The following is an 11,783-nucleotide window of genomic DNA, read 5'->3' as shown; positions in this document are numbered from 1 at the left end:
CCCAGCACAGGCATTTCCAAGAACAAATTTTTATCATTTTAAGAATTCTGTGAAAGCAGAGAATTCTCTAGCTTTATGGATCCTTACCCCAGAGAGCTCCCTATATCCTGGTCATACACTGTGCCCTGATCCTAGCCACAGACATTGGACGTAGTAGACTGGTCTGATCTCCAGATAAGGTGTCTCTTGCGATTTACTGTCTAACATGGTACTCAATATGGTTGATTACAGTTATGGTCAGTTTCATTTCAATTCATTTTGACACAATAGTAGATTACTCTCTCATGCCACCCCTCCCCCCAGCACTTTTCTTTAAAGGGGATTTCTTGCCTGTAGATAATCCTGGGATTGACTCTTCAACATACATTTCAGGGCTAGATGATTACTCTCAGCCAATCAATTCAATCCCCTTGACCACTGATTGGCTCAGAGATGAGAAGTCCTAAGCCAATAGGTGTCCATAAGGCCTAAGGAGAGGTTATGGCTTCTAGAAAGGGAATCCAGTCTCTCTGTTCCACTACTGAGTCTTTTACCACCAAACATGTCACCCCAGCTGCTGCTGAAGCCTTCCAGTGCATCAAGGGACACAAGTCTCAGGCAGAAGCCCCATTAGGGGTGGCAGAGGAAAGAGAGTCTGGGCCTGCTGATGTCACTGGGCCACTGAACCAACTAGACCTGAAGCCAGCTCTGCTTCCTCCCTGCAAGATGATACCCACAGAGTTTAAAACACTTCATGATGGGAAGTTTGTTATCTGCAGATTGAAACCCTTCTTCATCCACTGCACCCTACTAAGGAGGGGCTGGCGGCCCCACTCCCCACTCTGGGGAGATCCAGTCTTGCCTGGGCCAGGCAGAACAGCTAAGCATGTTGCCCCTCACCCATGGGAGTGTTGCCTCTTCGAGGCAGGGGTTCCCCATCTCCAGCAAGACAAGCACAGACCCAGATAATTACATGAAATGCCACTGGAAGAGCTGTCGTTAATTTTGATGGCAATAAAGGGCCTTGCCAGCACGTTAAGCTAATTTCCTGAAAGCACTAGGAGGAAGGTTGTGGACTGGATCCCAGATTATTAATAATGTCGAGCTTCATTTGAACCGTTTAGGAAATTCTTCCCAGTTGCCTCCAGCAAACTGCCACCGGTTGCTACTTCCCTCTGAAATCCACAGCCTTCCCAAATGCAAATGTGGATTTTTTGTTGTTGTCGGTTTCCCCTGGAAAATAATTAAAGTCACAGTGCCCAATAAATACTTAAACAGATTGTGGTTTTAATTAAAAACCTTCCACCAGGGCTGCAGCTGCAGGTCTCTCTTTCCAAAAAGGCACACTGGTGACAGCTACAAGCGTGAGAATCTGAGTTTCAGTATTCTGATTGTTGCCTATGCCATGGAGGGTGGGGCAGGGAGGGAATAAAGAGAGGCATGTGGGGGCAGGGCCAAGGTCCTTCTCCCTGTGGGGGAGGCAGGACACAAGGAACCTCTCATCATATCTGTACCCAATTCTGGAAGGTAATAATAATGGCTAATTCTGGTTGTTGTTAAAAAAATAATAATTCCTTCCCGAGCACTAAGTGCCAAGTACTGGGTGCTTTGCGTGCATTGACTCACTGAATCCTCACAGCAACCTGATAAAATAGATACTCTTATTTATGATCTTTTTCTCCCTGAGGCACAGAGAGGCTATGTAACTTGGCAAAGGTCACACAGCTAGTACCTGGTGGAGTCTGATGCTAAAACCCTTCCTCCTAAACACTCCATTGAGTGTGTACAGAGGGGAGGGAGAGAGGGACAAGTTGGGGTGGGGGTACTATCATAAACTGGCACTGGCTTCCCGGAAGGGTGAGCTTTCTGCTGGAAATTAGAAAAGAAAGCAGCTTCTTAGGGAGAGAGGTGGGAACACTATAAAGGTGTGTTGGGAGGCCGGGGGACAAAGTGCAGAGCTGCAAGGTGGGAGCCGTGAGTGTTACAGAGATCTTGTGGGAGTGCAGCTGTGGGACGGATTTCCTGAGCCTGCTGCCAAGCATTGAGAATTCGATGCCCATCTAATGACTTTCCGAGGCCCTTCCCACATCCCTGAAATCACCCACGTGCCAGTCGCCAACTGAATCGTTCGCACAATGTTGTATGTCAGGAACTTTTCATTAAGCATCTATGACTTCCGATTTCACAGGGTTTTTTTTTTTCCCCCATCTTAGAGCCAACAGATTTTCTTTTTCAAGATCTCGACATTTTAGGTTCCTGACAAAATCAGAAGACTTAAGGGCTGTGTTCTAGAACCCTCCTACAGGTCTCAAAGAGAAAGGGCTCACCCCGCCCGGGATGTGTGGGTGGGTCGGTTGTTGGTGAGGGAGGCACACAGGAAGGTTTCCTCCCAGGAGGGTCTATTCGTTCAGCCGGCATTCTGAGTGTGTCTATTGTGCCCTGGGTGCAGGGAACACAATGGGGTGCGAAGCGGGGGCTGTGGCGGTGTTGGGCAGAGGAGAGGAATTTGCAGATTCCTGAGACGCAGACTGGGTGGGCGTGAGAAGGAAAGGTTCTGTGCCTTGGGTAAGGGGCCCCCAGCCAGTTGGACCTCCGACAGGGACAGCGCAGGGCTTAGGGCGGCGCTCCAGCCTCCGGCTACCATTGCCCCAGCCTCAGCGCCCGACAAGCGGTGTCCAGCAGGGGGCGCTCACGAACCGGGCCTTGGACCGAAACCTTGAGTCCACCACACAGCCGCGGGAACGACTGTGAGGGTCCACTGGGTTTCCACCCGCCCCACCCTCCAGACCGTTCGGGTCGGAGAAGTCGAAGTTAGAAGTCAGTCCGCAAAAATCTGCCCGGAGCCACAGCCCTCGGCTCCTGCGTCTGCCTAAGTTCTGGACCCCAGCCTGGTCAAAAAGCCTGAGTCCGGATTTCCCAGATTCCGATTCTGGGACACCCCCTCCTCCCTCCAACTCTGGCGGCTTAGAACCTTGAATCTCTTTTCTTCCCTCACCTACGTTCACGCACCTGATTAGGTGCCTGTTTCTTTAACGATCAAAGACGTGGGCGGCGGCGGGGGTGGTGTGTTCGCTCTCGGCTCCCCAGCCCCTCAGTAACTGTACCGTTATTAACATTATAGACATCAGACCTGCTCCTGCGCGCCCTGGCGGCGCGGGGCGAAACGTGCGGTGCTCTCCCAGCTGAGCCCGGAGGCTGGTCCTGGAGTCGTGGCTCCCATCCCAGGCCTGGGCGGACTCTGCCAGGGCAGGCACTGGGCGCTCCGGGGTCGAAGGCGGGGGTAAGGGTTGTCTTCTCCACACCCCCCGGGGCCGGCTGGGGGAACAAAAGCGCTTGCTTAAGAGTGGGCGGGTGTCGCAGGGACCCCTGGGAGTCTGAGCTCTCTTCTGGGTGGCGACCACATCCTTAGCCGCCGTCCTGGCCCCGGGAGCCCTGTGTCCCTGCCGAATTCCCCAGGCTTCTGCATCCCCGGCAAGTGAGCCTAGAAAAAGGGGGTCTTACTTGGCCCGCGGGCCCGGGTGGTTCCCGGGACGCTGGGGGGGCGGGTCCCTGCGGGCCTGGGAAGCTCCCCGCAGAGAATGAGCGAGCCCATTCTCCCTTCTACTCCCCAGCCCTGTCTTCTAGTACATCAGCGCTTCCAAGTTGTCCCTCGCCCGCCTGCCTACCTTTCCGCCTCCCAGACGACGGCAAAAAGAACCAGAAAAAAGGTGAAAACTGGGTGGAGGGTCCACAAGCTGTGCGCCTCCCCGCCCGAGCCTCGGTCCCAGCCTCTCTAGTCGGCGCCCCTCCCCCGCGCCCAGGGAAGTCTCCAGGACCGACGACCCAGGACCTGACTGTCCATCCTTGCAACTGGTCCCTCACCTCCCAGACCCCTCTTCCAGGACCGAGACTCACGGAAACGCCCCCCCACCCAGCGTTCTCATTACGCACCCCCCCCGCACTCCCCTCCCCCCCCCCGCCCTTGCTCCGCGGACAAAGAGGCTATACCAGACCCGCCGACCGCGCCACTCCCTGGCCCAGCCTCAGGGACTCATTCGCAGCCTAGGGGGCTGCTTGCGCTGTCCCACTGCAGAGTCGAGGTGCGCTCAGCGTTCCACCCTCCTTGAAGACACCATCCCTCTCAGGGCGTCCCTGTGCCCCCTCCCCCAGTTCGTCTGTGGGGACCACAGGCCCAGGCAGGTGGAGTGAAGTTCTGGGTTCTCAATTCTGGTCGGAAGGAAAGAAAGGTGCTGGTCCCAGCCCGCTGGGCCGCCTGCAGCGACCGCAGGAGTAGGAGAGAGGGAGGGATGCAGAGCGTGCGAGCGCAGGTCGGTTCATATTTAATTTACAAAAGATCCTCGGAATGAGTCGAATAGTCTCTTCAGCTGCAGCGCTCCCCGTCCGTCTCTCTTCCTCCACTTCTCCAGCTCATTAAAATGCTCAACACTCAAATCGGAAGATTGATCTCCGCAGAGGCCCCAAACCCGGGCCATCGACCCACCGGCCAGAGAATCCCCCGGTCCCGGGTGAGGGCTTGGGGGCCGTGCGTGCCCCGAGAGAGCTCTATGTCTACGGGAAAGGACCGGGGAAGGGAGGAGGCTTTGGGGGAGGGTGTCTCCTGGAGCCAGTATCCCCTTCAGGATTCTGGCCGGCAACTCTGTCTCTGGGGCTGCAATGGGCAGTGAAGGAGAGTTTTAGCCAAATGCCTCGACATTCCTGTGCCTCCACCTCCTCCTCGCTTAAAGAAATGTCGGGGTTTCGCCAGAGACAGGGAGCGGGAGTCGGGAACAGCAAGTATTCGAATCTGCCGAGGCCGGCTGTTGTGTAAGGGTGTGAGACATGCTGGCGGTGGCGGGCCGCGGAGGCTCTGGGGGCTAAGTGTGTGGGGTGACTGTGTGTTTGCTGGTGAGGCTGTGAAGGCGTTGGCGAGGGAGGGACAGTGAGAGAGATGCTCTGGCCTTAAGTTCGCAGCCCACACTGCTCTGGAGGAGCTGACGTTTTGTAACCATCCCTGTGCTGTTGTCTGCCGCAGCCCCGGGGCCCCATTTTCCCGGAGCTGGCAAGATCCGAGGGTGAGGCACTTGGGTGCGCCCAGGCCGTCCCACTGGGGAGGCGCACCCACCGCCCGGGAACGCGCACAGGCGGCTCATTGGGCTATGGGCTTCAACCGCTGGTTTAGCTACAAAACAAAAACAAAAGCAAAAAACAAAAAACGAGACTTAAAAGAGTATGGCTTAAGAGGCTGGCCAGGGCGGCGGTGGGCTGGGGTCCAGACGTTTCTTTCCCGGGCGCCTCGCGGGGTCATGCGCTCGCCTCTCTTCGGGTTGGACTGGCGGGGGGCAGGGGAGACCATCTACCCAGATCCTAGCAAAAATAGCAGGGAGGGTGAGACGCTCTGCTAACACTATCAATTATGCATCGTGTTGAACGTGGCTTCGGGGAGGAGGCTGGTAGTGGGGAGGGGGGTGCGGGAAGGAAGGGTTCGCGGGAGCCGGCTGCGCACAGCGCAGCAGGTCCTACTTCAGGTCGGTCTGTGCCACAGCCGGCATTTGCAAAAAGAGTTTAAAGGCAAAGACACGCCCCCCCCCCCTTCAGTCGTGCGCTTTGCCTTCCCCCAAATTCCTCAAAGATGGTTTGTCTCACGTGCTGCGGGGCGTAAAAGCGGCTCTCGTTCTATTAGCAGCGAAGCTCCCCGGCCCCGGCGGGACTCGCGCGTGAGGGTGAGTGAGCGTGAAAGTGTGTGCGTGCACAGGAGGGAGAAAATGGTGAGTGTCCCGAGTGAAGGTGTGCCTTTGAAAATGTGTGTGAACGTCAGGAGGCCTCAACACATTGACTCGGTTATTATTACATGATGATGGATAATTCTACCATGTGAAGGTCAACTGTGCGGACGGTGTGAAGGTCTGTGTGTGTCTGTATCAATGTGTTTGAACGTGGTGGGGGGAGGATGGCGATGTGATTAGGCATAGTGACAACGTCTACAGATGTGTAAATACGGAGGGACGTGGGGTATGGGTGTGCGTTGAACTGGGAAGAGCCCAGATGAGGGCGGTGAGTGTGGGGGGCGCCCCTTGAGCCCAACGTGTCTCAGCCTCGGGGAGAGCCTCTACGGCTTTAACAAATGTGGATGATGCGGGAGGTGGGAGAGGCTGTGCGCGTCCCTGCCGCGCCGGGAGCGCGCGCGGACTCTCTTCAGTCTGCAGCCAGCCAGACGTGGGGGGAACAGACGCGGAAGGAAAAGCTGAAGCGGGACCTAAGGGCTAGGGAGGTCTCCATACTTACCTGTCCCTTTCTCTGCCCCTCCCTGTCTTTTCCACAGCCAGCAACAGATGTGGAAAGCGCCCTTGGGCAGTGTCCTGGCTCGGAGACCTCAAGTCTGGAGTAGGGGTTGCAGCCCGAGGGCAGTGCGCGGAGAGTCAGCTAGCAGCGGGTAAGCCGCGGGACCGCCCCACAACCTCAATCCAGGGTTATGGTACCCACCTGGGTTACCATAACCCCCTGGAGCTATGGGGGGGGGGATACGGAGGGGTGGGGAGGGTCCCTCCCCCAGGAGCAAAGGCAGCGTGAGGGAACCCGGGTTCCCAAAGATGGGCTTGTGGGAGGGGCTCTGCCCAACCTGCTGGGAGTTCTAGGTGGGAGCGGGAAGTCTCCCCGAAAGCGCGTTTGTGTGGCTGGGTATAAGGTTTTATGGGGCAGTGAGGGGGCGGGGCGGGGTTGAGGTGTGCTAGCTTCGTGGAGCCGTAGAAAAGGGACAGAATCCTGCACGATGACCTGTCCGTTGGGGACTCCTGTACCCTCTGGGAGCTGCCTGGGCTCCTCCGTGATGGGAGGGGGGATTCTTTGAATCTTTAGTGACATCCTCCTCAATGCTCCAGGTTCATTCATGGGGAAGGACCTCCTTCCTCAGACAGAAGTTGACACAGCAACCTTGGTCCTCCCCTCGAGGGAGTTGCAGCCCAGGGCAGGCTGCTTCAGTATAGGGGGATGGGTGGCTAGGAACCTACTGCCCCAGTCCCGCCTGCCTCCCTCCCACCTCAAGTTCTCTATCCGCTGGGATTTCTGTCTCAGTGGAGGGCTTTTGTGCATGCGCAAGCGAACGCCTGTGCTGCCTGTGAGCGGGTGGGTTCGTGTGAGGACTTGTGTCCTTGTGTCTGTCAGCTCACACAATGAACAGGAAAGCACCGCGACGGAGAACCCTGTCCGGATGCTAGGTTCAGCTGAAAGAACAATGAGGTCTCCAGGGTATAGTGTGTCCATGTCTGGGTGTCGTTGTGTTTGTGTGCTAGAAAATGTGCTGTGAACCTCTAAACCCCTGCAGAAGTTGCACGTTTGGTGGCGTGCCCAGGCTGTGTTTGTGGTGTTGTGTGAATGTATGGGCGCGTGTGTGAACGCGGTGAGTGGGACAAAGAGCTTGAGGAAAGACAACAGGCCACAGACAGAAATACTTTTTCTGTGTACCTTTGTCACGGAGTTAAACGAAGGCTTAGAAACATACCTGCGGGTCAGGGCAGAGCCCAGAGCAGACAGGGGAGCGGCTGAGTCTCTGGAGTGCCAGACTGAATGGGTAGGTGGGGGTGGGGGGTAGGGGTCGAGGCACAAGTCCGCTAGAAATGGAAGTCAGGTCCCGAGAGAGAGCATGCATTGAATCCTGAGACTTTTATTGCGCCCCAACTCGTGTCCAAGAGAGACTCTTGGGCACAGAGAAGGTTCCTGGGGCCCCAGGGTCTGCCCCAGAGGGGCTTTTGCGGAGGCAGAGCTTAATAGAGAGAGGGAGGCTGGATCTCAAAAGTCACCTTCTCCCCTCTTTCTCCAGCTTCCATCCGCAGGATCCGCGATGGTGCCCTTGTGGGCTCCGTGGCTGGCCTGGGCTCTGCTAGGAGTGGCCGGAGCGTGCCCAGAGCCGTGCGCCTGCGTGGACAAGTACGCGCACCAGTTCGCAGACTGCGCCTACAAGGAGTTGCATGAGGTGCCGGAAGGACTGCCGGCCAACGTGACCACGCTGAGTCTGTCGGCCAACAAGATCACCGTGCTGCGGCGCGGGGCCTTCGCCGACGTCACGCAAGTCACGTCGTTGTGGCTAGCGCACAATGAGGTGCGCACGGTGGAGCCCGGCTCCCTGGCAGTGCTGAGCCAGCTCAAGAACCTCGACCTAAGCCACAACCTCATATCCAGCTTCCCGTGGAGCGACCTTCGTAATCTGAGTGCGCTGCAGCTGCTTAAAATGAACCACAATCGTTTGGGCTCGCTGCCCCGGGATGCGCTCGGTGCGCTGCCCGACCTGCGCTCCCTGCGCATCAACAACAACCGGCTGCGTACCCTGGCTCCTGGCACCTTCGACGCGTTAAGCGCACTGTCCCATCTCCAACTCTATCACAACCCCTTCCACTGCGGTTGCAGCCTTGTGTGGCTGCAAGCCTGGGCCGCAAGCACCAGGGTCTCCTTACCAGAGCCCGACTCCATTGCGTGTGCCTCGCCTCCCGCGCTGCAGGGGGTGCCTGTGCACCGCCTTCCCGCCCTATCCTGTGTACCACCCAGCGTGCGTCTGAGTGCTGAGCCCCCGCTCGAGGCACCGGGCAGCCCCTTGCCCGCCGGCCTGGCGCTCATGCTACACTGCGTCGCTGAAGGACACCCCACACCCCGCCTGCAGTGGCAACTTCAGATCCCGGGTGGCACCATAGTCTTAGAGCCTCCCGTCCTGAGCCGGGAGGACAACGCAGATGGGGCCGATGACGGGGAGGAGGAAGGAGATGGGGATGGGCCCACGCAGACGGAGGCCCCAACCCCGACTCCAGCACCCGCTTGGCCCGCGCCCCCAGCCAACCCACGTTTCCTGGCCCTCACAAACGGTTCCCTGTTGGTGCCCCTCCTGAGTGCCAAGGAAGCAGGCATCTATACCTGCCGAGCCCACAATGAGCTGGGGGCCAACTCCACCTCACTACGCGTGGCAGTGGCGGCTGCCGGGCCCCCAAAGCACGCTCCTGGCGCCGGGGGAGACTCTGTAGGGCAGGCCCCTACTTCTGAACGCAAGTCCACAGCCAAAGGCCGGGGCAACAGCGTTCTACCCTCCAAACCCGAGGGCAAAATCAAAGGCCAAGGCCTAGCCCGGGTTAGCATCCTCGGGGAAACGGAGGCGGGGCCGGAGCAGGAGGAGGAGGAGGCAGGTGAGGGAGAGGAAGCAGAAGACCAGATCTCTGCGGATCCGGCGGAGGAGCAACGCTGTGGCCACGGGGACCCCTCGCGGTACGTGTCCAACCACGCATTTAACCAGAGCGCAGAGCTCAAGCAGCACGTCTTTGAGCTGGGCGTCATCGCGCTGGACGTGGCGGAGCGCGAGGCTCGGGTGCAGCTGACGCCGCTGGCGGCGCGCTGGGGATCTGGGCCTGGCGGGACTGGGGCAGCGGGGCGGCCGGGGCGGCGGCCGCTGCGCCTGCTCTACCTGTGCCCAGCTGGGGGTGGCGCAGCAGTGCAGTGGTCGCGCGTGGAGGAGGGCGTCAACGCCTATTGGTTCCGCGGCCTGCGGCCTGGTACTAACTACTCAGTGTGTTTGGCGCTAGCCGGGGAGGCTTGCCACGTGCAAGTGGTGTTTGCCACTAAGAAAGAATTGCCCTCGCTGCTGGTTATCGTGGCGGTGAGCGTATTCCTCCTGGTGCTGGCCACCGTGCCCCTGCTGGGCGCCGCCTGCTGCCACCTTTTGGCCAAACACCCCGGTAAGCCCTATCGTCTTATACTGCGGCCACAAGCCCCAGACCCCATGGAGAAACGCATCGCCGCCGACTTCGACCCACGTGCCTCCTACCTCGAGTCCGAGAAAAGCTACCCGGCAGGCGGCGAGGCAGACGTCGTGGAGCCAGAAGAGGCTCCCGGGGAGGGCCTCGACGAAGACGCGGAGCAAGGGGACCCAGGTGGGGACCTGCAGAGGGAGGAGAGTCTGGCGGCCTGCTCTTTGGTGGAGTCCCAGTCCAAGGCCAACCAAGAGGAGTTCGAGGCGGGCTCTGAGTACAGTGATCGGCTGCCCCTGGGCGCCGAGGCAGTCAACATCGCCCAGGAAATTAATGGCAATTACAAGCAGACGGCAGGCTGAATCCCCAGCCCCACCGGCCTGCCCATTCCCATCCCCCACCTTGGGTGCCTGGGAGAAGAAGCCTAGGGCTGGCAGGATGTACGCCCACCACCCCACCCGCAACCTTTGCTTACTCCGCCCCTTTACCAGCCCTGACCTTCATTACTGGGGACTTCGAGAGGGGAGTGGGATGACTGCACCAGTTCCCAGCCACCCATTATCATCATTGTCTTTGAGGGCTCAATTCCCCTCCACTGCAAGCACAGTTACTCACTCTCCTCTCTCCCTATAATGCACCACCCGCTGACCGGGAAGCGGAATCCACGCCTCTCCATTCCCACCCTAATTGTTATCTGCGATATCTGCTCTGCAGCCTGCCCCACGGTAGGCTCTGGAACCAGAGCAAACAGAGGAGACCACGGAAATAGCTGGTGGTAATGCCGTGGCGTGGGGGCAGCCAGCGATCCGTAGCAGATGTCCCTTGCGTGGAGTGCTGTAGGGTCCCACCTGGACCCCTACTCCAACATTTCTGGGGTGCACGTCCCAGAAGCCAGGAATCCGTGGCAACTCCCTAGTTTTAGTTTCAAAGTCCCCTTGCAGCTGGGAAACAAACCCTTCTGTCCCCCCACCCCCAATCCGCTTCTAATCAGCTGGAGCCAAGCCCGGTGCCTGGGGCGCCTTTCAGCTCCGCGCTCCGATTTTCATATTTTCGTAGGGGTTTTTTGTTTGTTTGTTAGTTTGTTTGTTTTGTTTTGTTTTCTCAAAGACAGCGACGCTCCGGGTCCGGTGCTAACACCCCCTTCCCAGCCTCTAGGAAAATTGGATGTGTGTGAGGGGGTAGAGCAGGGAATCCGTTTTCTCTCTCCGGCTCTCCTAACTTAAAGCGCCGAGGAACGGCGCTCCCTTTTAACGCAGAGAGCGTGGGCTTGGTCCTGGGTGAATTTCGTTGTGGGTGACTTGGGGTTTCCGGAGTTCAAGCACTCCACAGCTGGGGTTCCGCTGCTGCACGTGGCCCAGACCTCCGAGGTGCGCTGGGGGCAAAGGAAGCCAAGTGCGGTCTTCCCGGGCCGGGTTTCGTGCAAGGGCTTGCGCCCTGGTTCGCACAAAGCCTGCGCGTGACGGTGCCTCGGGATCCGGATGGAGAAAAGCCCCTGGGTCCTCGCGTCTTCCCGCCCCGCCCCTCCTTCCACGAGAACAGTATTTGCCTGGCGTGTAGTCCTAGACGAGCGTGCTCTGTAGGAGAAGTCTGTATTCTATAAAGTGTAATCGTGTAGTGTAGGGGGGCGGGCGGGCAGGCAGGTGGGCGGGGAGGGAGGGGGCGGGAGGGTGGACGCGGCGCGGCGACTGGGGCGGGGTCCTTTTTTTATTCTTGGAGGTGAACGTCGGGATTGTGATGGGGGTTGGATTCGGTCGTCGGGACCTGCCAGTCCTTCGCGAAGCGCAGCACAAGTGCGGCCCGGGGCGGAGTAGCTCCCCCACCCCGGAGCCCGCGCCCTTTTCTAAAGGCGTCTGTATGTAAACAGTCAATAAAACAATCGATTTGATCTGGGCTTGGTGACTCTTTGTGGGGGGGGGGGGCAGAGGAAGGAAGCCTGGGGGATGCTGGAGGAAACCGCAGTAGGAGGGAGCCCCCAGGATCCTCCCATTGGGATCCTTTGTGTGAGTTCGTGTTGCTTGGACTGTCCTGTAATTTTGCCAGGTGTGTACACCCGGCACCCGCTCCTTCTTAGTGCCTCCAACTCCGAGCGGCAGGGGGCGAAACCAC

General features: G+C 58.6%; 1 protein-coding gene across 1 annotated transcript; it reads left to right on the top strand.

Moving 5' to 3' along the window:
* The first annotated feature begins 5,500 nt into the window (after positions 1 to 5,500).
* ISLR2 (immunoglobulin superfamily containing leucine rich repeat 2) lies at positions 5,501 to 11,562 on the top strand. Its single transcript, XM_059180417.1, has 3 exons — positions 5,501 to 5,678; positions 6,278 to 6,388; positions 7,772 to 11,562. The coding sequence occupies exon 3, from the start codon at positions 7,793 to 7,795 to the stop codon at positions 10,037 to 10,039; it is 2,247 nt and encodes a 748-aa protein (XP_059036400.1). The 5' UTR covers positions 5,501 to 5,678; positions 6,278 to 6,388; positions 7,772 to 7,792; the 3' UTR covers positions 10,040 to 11,562.
* The last annotated feature ends 221 nt before the right edge of the window (positions 11,563 to 11,783 follow it).

The sequence above is a fragment of the Mustela lutreola genome, chromosome 7, assembly GCF_030435805.1.
Source record: "Mustela lutreola isolate mMusLut2 chromosome 7, mMusLut2.pri, whole genome shotgun sequence".
Lineage (NCBI taxonomy): Eukaryota > Metazoa > Chordata > Mammalia > Carnivora > Mustelidae > Mustela > Mustela lutreola.
Note: the sequence above shows the minus strand (reverse complement) of the source record. Positions and strands in the feature narration are given on the sequence as shown.